This window comes from Carassius gibelio, chromosome B24 (assembly GCF_023724105.1).
Source record: "Carassius gibelio isolate Cgi1373 ecotype wild population from Czech Republic chromosome B24, carGib1.2-hapl.c, whole genome shotgun sequence".
NCBI lineage: Eukaryota > Metazoa > Chordata > Actinopteri > Cypriniformes > Cyprinidae > Carassius > Carassius gibelio.
Window position 1 is genome coordinate 3,959,656 of NC_068419.1, and position 7,734 is coordinate 3,967,389.

At 33.6% G+C, this 7,734-nt stretch overlaps 1 protein-coding gene across 1 annotated transcript in view; it reads right to left on the reverse strand.

Annotated features, from left to right (window-relative positions):
• The window catches only part of LOC128012850 (coiled-coil domain-containing protein 178), a 33,746-nt gene extending 26,628 nt beyond the window's left edge, over nt 1-7,118 (reverse strand). The window contains exons 1-10 of the mRNA XM_052595414.1: nt 6,974-7,118; nt 6,522-6,590; nt 4,514-4,644; nt 4,260-4,315; nt 3,962-4,026; nt 3,324-3,527; nt 2,233-2,453; nt 1,336-1,478; nt 551-704; nt 264-359 (exon numbers count right to left, since the gene is read on the reverse strand). Coding sequence (XP_052451374.1) covers nt 264-359; nt 551-704; nt 1,336-1,478; nt 2,233-2,453; nt 3,324-3,527; nt 3,962-4,026; nt 4,260-4,315; nt 4,514-4,644; nt 6,522-6,576 — 1,125 coding nt within the window. The 5' untranslated portion in view covers nt 6,577-6,590; nt 6,974-7,118. The remainder of the gene's footprint in view (nt 1-263; nt 360-550; nt 705-1,335; nt 1,479-2,232; nt 2,454-3,323; nt 3,528-3,961; nt 4,027-4,259; nt 4,316-4,513; nt 4,645-6,521; nt 6,591-6,973) is intronic.
• Nucleotides 7,119-7,734: the final 616 nt, after the last annotated feature.

Below are 7,734 nucleotides of genomic sequence, written 5' to 3' on the forward strand. Positions count from 1 at the left end.
ACAAAATACAAATTTAAAAAGGAATAAACAAACTGCTAAAGAAACAAGTGAGCGCTCTGCGGCTCATTCACTCAAGCGGAGTGTAATTGTGAAATCAGGGCTTAGACAAAATGGAGGCTCTGAGAGAATAAACACAGCAGATCAGTGCAAGGAATCGTGGGCCTTTCCTGCCCTCCAGAGGACGTGAGGGTTGACATCTCCAGCACGGCACATCATTTCACCTCTGATTTATATCATCTCAAATAACAGCCTGTTATACTTACAGATGCTTGTATTTGGTTTTGAAGCTGCATTACATCATTCTTCTGTATCATCAATTTCTCTTCTTTATCATTTTTTTCAGCTTTTAATGTTCTGACCTAAAAAAAGGCAAGTGAAATTAATATTTAACACAAAAGCTCTTTCAGGGGACTTGTGTAAAAAAATAAAAATTAAGAATTAACCTGAGCTAATGATTGTTACAGTCAGAATATAGCAAAAAATTCTTCACAATATTGAAACAGATTTAAATATCCTGCAAACTGGTAGGTGAAAGTACTCAAAAACTGACTTCTTCATTTGCGTCTGTTTCCTGCCTCTCAAACTGACGTGTATTTTTCAGCAAGGCTTTGATTTGGTCGTCTCTCAATGTTAGTTTTTCGATCGACTCGTTCATTTTCCTTCGAAACGCCTCACACTGTGACTGCAGCTGCTGTAACTCACTCCTGTAAGCAGGAAAAGAGAAATCATGTCATTCCTCCGTAGTCCACTTTACACGTCTATATACCGCTTCGTACAGATGGAGGGAAGCAGCTGAATGACATCAGATCCTGTTAAAACACTGCTTAGTTTTGTCAGCATTTCATACATAGTTTAACCTAAAAACATCGTATTATCACGTTGTTTTTATTTATCTGCATAATGTCAATGTGTGTTTGTTTTACCAGCAGAGGTTGACTACATGATAAGTTTAATAAACTAATCCTAAAATCTATAAATCTAACATACAAATGGCTAAACATTTCCACAAGGCTGATTCTAAGCAAATGTTTTCCATCTAAAAAAGTAAACAATTTTGTGAAATAAAAGTGTGATGTAAATGTAGGTCAAAGGTATGAATGGATGCAACCTTTAAATAGAGATAACATGAATTACAATTTGATTTACATTAGAATGTGATTTTGCATAACATACATTTTTTGATATTGATATTATAACCTGCCTACACAGCGATGGACTGGAATGAAACTGTTAAGACGAGAGAACAGCATTTTAGTGACACCTTCTGTCTGGATTGATATAACACGAGTGAACCGAAATAAAAAATATAGGCCTGATGTCAGAATCCAGACTCACTGCTTGTCACTCAGATGATTTCTGATCGTTTCCATTCCTTTGTTCATTTCTCCTTTCCTAAGATCTGCTCTGAATTCCTCATTCTGAAACTCCTCCTGAAGACTCTGTAGCTTCTGAGAGATGTTTGAAAACGTCTCGCTGACCTGGACGAACATTTGTCACAATTTCTTTATGAGTTAAAATAACAGTCAGACAATTAATCATGGCAACATGGTTTACAAGTAAAACTGCATCCCAAAATAGACAATGAGCTCCAAGGTTATTTAGCAGTTGTATTTGCTTATGTAGAGGTCAGTGCTATTTAACCTTAAAAATGTACATTTTCAATTTCCTGTGGTTGGTTAAACAACTTTTAAATGAGTATTTATCTAAAAGTGTAGGAAAACATTTCAAATGTATTGTATTTGATGCATCATTATTTCAATCTCGTTATTGTAAACCAAAATTGAAATGGTTAAAAACTGTTGAATGAAATATTAAAATTAATACAAATATTAGGTGAAAACTTAAAATTAGGAAAATCTGAAATGTTGCTTTGGCAACCACCTAAAATGACTAAAATGGAATCAAAAATAAAATGATAAAATCACATAGAATTACTAAAACTTAAACTAAATCATTTTAATTCAAATCAATATAAGTTCTGTAATAGTATATATAAATAATACTAAAATAACACAGTGGGTAGTTCATACACAAAATGTTTTTAAGATTTTAAATACTTCAGTTTAGCACTCTTTACTGATGAATTCTTTAAAAAGCATGTATAGAGAAAATCTCCTCCAGTATGTGCTGGACTCTTTTAGTTAGACCTACATCGCTTCTTCTCTTTGGTTTTGTCTTATTGATCTCAGCTCCTCTAAACAAGCCAACAAACAGGTTTCGCAGTAAACACACCTCGCTTTGTGCTGTCTGGATCTGCTTCATGATTTCACTCTCCAGCTGGAGTCTCTGGTGAACGAGCGGCCCGTGTTTCCTCATAAAATCGATATCCTCCTTCAGACGACGGTTCAGCACCTCCGTGTGGGTCAGTCGGTCTCTCACCTGCAGCAACTGATCTCTCCTTATTTTCAGTTGCCACGTCAGTTCGGCGATGTCTGTGCTGCAGGCTTCACGCTCTGACCGTGCAAATATAAGACAGACAGATGCGAAAAGTCAAGGACGGAACAGAAAAAAAGATTAATTTGGTAATCAAACTTTTTAAAGACCTTATAGCATAGGTTTTGTGGTGCTCAGTCCATGTCTATTATCTTTGGGCCATCTATTAAAGTTAAACAAATTAAAGTTGACAAAGTAATTTTTAAAACATACACGTCTTACTTCTCCTGGAAAATGGACCAAAATACAGATGATTGTTTTTCTTCAAAGGGTTAATTCACCTAAAAATGTATATCCTTTATTGGTAATGATGTCTGTTATATTGGGAAAAAAATACTATGGAGGTTAATGGCTACCAACTCAACTGTTAATTGAACTGTTACGCAAACAGAAAAGAAAGTGAGTATATTTTCATTATACTGCCACAACTTCCTGTCTCAATAGGAAATAGCAACAAAGCAGTGTTATTAACATACTATTTTACTATTTATTAATCTTAGTTTAAATAGTTTTAGAAATTTCATTGCAAGTGTTTATGCATTTTTGTTAGTTTTTTATAAACGGTCTATTTAGCTTTTATAAACTTATTTTAGTAAACAAAAATTGACAATTTTATCTTGATAACTAACTGAAATAAAATTAAGTTTTTATATTGTATTCTATCGCCTTTACTTAAGTAATATAAATTACTTTATATAGAATTCATATTTAGCCATTTTTGTGTTTTGATTACCTTGCTGAATATTTTTGTACTATGCAGTGTAACAGAATAGAACAGAACAGAACACTAGATACTTTATGGCCACATTACTGGGCCTGAAGTAAAATGTCAGTGCTGGAAAAAACAGTTTGAACATAAATTGCATGTGGTAATCAATATCCAGTCTGACCTCTCTGCATTGCTAAAGGAAACTCCTTCTCCTTCCAGAGACAGAGGCTGTCCAGTTTCTCTGAAAGTTTCTTTGCTTTCTCCTTTTCTTCCTTCAGAGCCTTCTCTGCATCTCTGCGGTCCAACTCAAGACGCTCGATCAAACTCATCACCTCCATCAGGACGTCTGTCGGCTCCGTCCAGAGAGATGGCAACACTCCACTGTCTGTGTACAAATTAATAAATTATTATTACTGTTGTTAACTAAAACTAAAAGTAAAACTACATCATTTTTGTTAATTAAAATAAAGCTGGAATAAAATAAAATGCAGATGTTAGATGGAAAACCTAAAATATAAACAAACATTTGGTGGTCAACTAAGGTGAAGAAGAACTAAAATTACTAAAACTGAAATAATATTAAATTAAAGCTAAAAAATAATAACAAAAAACACAGCAGAATTACTAAAACATCAACTAAATTAAAATGAGGACTGCAAATATAAAAATCGTAATAATATTAATAAATACTATCATAGTATATTAATATTTATGTATTGAAGTATAATACAGGTTTGTTCTAATCCCCCACTATGTAAAGAAAACTAAGTGCATATTATAACCAAGATATTAAGGAGATTCAAGACTGTCCATCATTACCTTGTGCATAAAGCCCCATGCCTTCAATACACAGCTCTTTATTTTTGCCATCAGCAGAAACACATCTAAAAACAAAAAGGGAAAATGTGTTGCTTAATCTGCAAATTTTTTATAATAGTAATTAATTTAACTATTAATTAGATTAAAATTATTTTCTGATGATATGTTAGAGCCCACACACTATCTAATAGGTATAAACCCATAAAACTGCTGACCACATGTGCTATCTTACTGGAAAAATGGTTACAACTGATGTACAGAATGTGATGTGGAAAATCTATAATGCTTTATGGCTCACTTCCAAATGATACTGTGGTTGTTTTCATGTGCAGTTTCATGCTGAGCATTATCACCCTAGAAGACAAGAGACATTCATTATTCATTCATTATGTAATAAGAGCAAAGAAAATAACATGCAATTCAACCCATATAACTGTGAGCTCAATCTGTGTGGTACTGGATTTGATCTATGGCTTGAATCATCGTGGTAGAGTCTTGGTCAGAGATGATATGTAATAATACAACCCATTTTCAGGTTGTGTTTGATTTTACCTGTTGGCCCCAGCTTTCCAGTTTGGACTTCAGTTCCTGGATGTGAGACACTGCTTTGTTCACACATGGTGCTGGAGTGTTAACCAGAGCACAGCTGCGACGCCTGCTGGAGCTAACCATCTCTCCCTGCTCTGAAACGTACAACTGACTTTGATCACAGCAATCACCAAGATCACACACTGAGTCATGTATACTGTAACCTTAAAGGAGTAGTTTACCCCCAAAATTTGAAGTTGCTTAAAATTGACTCATCCTCAGGCCACCCAAGATGTAGTTGAGTTTGTGTCTTCATTGGAACAGATTTGGTGAAATGTAGCATTAAATCACTTGCACATCAGTGGATCTTCTACAGTGAATGGGTGCCGTCAGAATGAGAGTTCAAACAGCTGATAAAAACATCACAAGTAATCCACACCACTCAAGTCCATCAGTTAATGCCTTGTGAAGCAAAAAACTGCATGTTTATAAGCAACAAATCCATTGTTAAGATTTTTTTAATTTTTAAAAGAGTCCTCTATTCATAATATTGCTTTCTCCAGTGAAAAAGCAGTCTCATCTGTATCAGGCGAGAAATATGCACAGATCAAACACCATTTACCAGCAAAACGAGGACAACAGGGTATGGACATTTTCATTGGAGGAAGTGCTGTTATAGATTAGGGATATGCCGGTATCAAATTATCCTGTTGCGGTTAATTGATAATGCTTTTATCACAGTATACGGTATTATCACGGTATTGAAATTGTGTTTTAAAAAAGTGGTCATAATACAGTATAACAGGTTACATAACTTTTTTTTCTTATAACAAAAATAACAAAACATTTAAAACAATAAAGCAATACAGAAAAATATATAAAAGTTAAATGTTTTACACATTAAAGTGCAAAAGAACTATAAAAACCAATAGGAATCACTTTACAATAAGGCAAGGCAAGGCAAGTTTATTTATAGCATGTTTCGTACACAATGGTAATTCAAAAAGAAAGTAAAAAAAAAAACGTAATAAGAAAAATATTTTTAACAATGTGTTATTAAATATTTGAATACCTAAGATTAATGAATGTTAAGAATAATTTTTTCATTGGCAGTTTATGTTAACTAATGAAGCCATAATGTAAAGTGTGAATGAACAATAAAAGATCAAACACTTTAAAATAATATCTAGGGCATTTGATGTCCAGGTTTTTTTAAAAAATGAATGTTTGAAGATAAATAGCTTATTAACTTTAAATATTTCAGTAGTTGCATTCCAAATTCGGAATAATTTGTAATGTATATTTATTCACGGTATTTAGAAGTGCACACGATAACAATATTGTGCATATTAATCACCACAATATATCGCATTACCGAATACCGGCACAAGTCTATTATAGATTATGGACTCGTATTTTGGCAGCTTTTCACTTCACAAGTTTTTAATTGATGGACTGGGGTGGTGTGGATTATTCTGATGTTTTTATCAGCTGTTTAGACTTTCATTCTGACGGCACCCATTCACTACAGAGGATTCACTGGTGAGCAATTGATGTAATGCCTCCAAATCCATGAAGAAACAAACCCATCTACATCTTGGATGGTCTGAGGGTGAGTAAATTCTCAGCAAACTTTCATTTTTGGGTGAACTATATTCCTTTAAAGGTCAACATAAAATGGCTTGCACAATCCATTTTATATTTATAATTTTGACATATTTTAGAGTGAAACAGCACTCAGAATAAAAAAGGGTGGGCTTTTTATGCAAGAGGACAATGATTGAAGATTGTGAAAACAATTTATTTGTTCATTTAGAATAATGAGCTTATAACACTTCAAATAGGAAGGAAAACTTGAAATCGCATCAAATCTAATATCAATGTATTCGATATCCGGCATGTATGTGTTTCTATTTCATGTGCTGTGACACAATAAGCAGAATGGTTTGAAAATATATATCAAGACAGGAATCCTGATCCCTTTATACTACATGCTTAACAAATAACATTGATAAACAACATTGTACTTTACCTTGTAAGAATGCTCCTTCACTTGAAGGAAACTTGAGTAACTTTATGTCAGGCATCTCTCAAAAAACATCTATGAAAATCAAAATCATTGATTTAATTGTATCAATCAATCAACAAACACTGATTACATACTATTACAACCAATGCTTTTCTTAGCTTGATGATATCAAGATGCATTTCTATGGTGACGTCACTTAGATTTTTCGTTATTTTTTAAAAATGTAAAGATTTTTATGTGCAAACATTGTCTTTCTGTAGCATGATCAAACAGTGGTGTTGTGTCATTGTGACGTTCATCAGAACAGCTCTTTAACCACCATCTGCACAAAATAAATACTCTTACCTTGAGTTAATTAGTAATGAACGCAGGTTAAACGAGGTTAACAGTCGCAAGTATCAGCTGACTACAGCAATACAACAGGTTTGACTGTGATTCACGCTCTCAATACTTACATTATTCGCTGCTAAAGCGCAGAACGTTGAGCCATGAATGATATTTATTGTATTTTTGACCCATCAAGCGCGATATGATAAATGCTGACACATATCTCGGCATTGTGTCACGGCGCGAGCTGTTTGTTTCCACTTTCCAGCCCCGCTTTCACCGTGCGCGCGCGGTTACTAGGCAACAGGGAGGCCTTCATTCACCGCTGACACAATAGACAAAAGTGAGAAAGTGAAAAAAGCCTTTCAGGGTTGCGAAGGTTTTGATGTTGAATAGCGAATGCAATCACGTATCAAGTTTATTCAGGGTCTGAGTGATGAAAAGCATTGCGCCGCGCCACAGTGAAAAAAAGAAAAGGAAAAAAAGGGTTCAAAACTTCTTTGTTATATATATATAGCTATATATACATATAGATTTAATCAAGAAAAAAAAAAACATTTGCAACACAAAATTTATGCTCATAACCTTTTGTCACATAAAATCAAGAAAAACACATTCTACTAATATTTATCAATATTTCTGCAAGGTTTTATTTATTTTTTTTTTTTTTTAAGAATTATAAACCGTACTAAACCAGACACAAAAGACAAGATTCACAAGATACAAATTCATTCAAATACAGATTCACAATATGTAACAATGGAATTACCTTTTACATTTTTTACAAGTTTAAAAGACGTAATTAAAAGAATGAGAAATACATTTGGACAGTCGACATTTATGAATAAAGAACCTGTCGTTCAGGATAATGAAGTTTAGAATTGTTTCT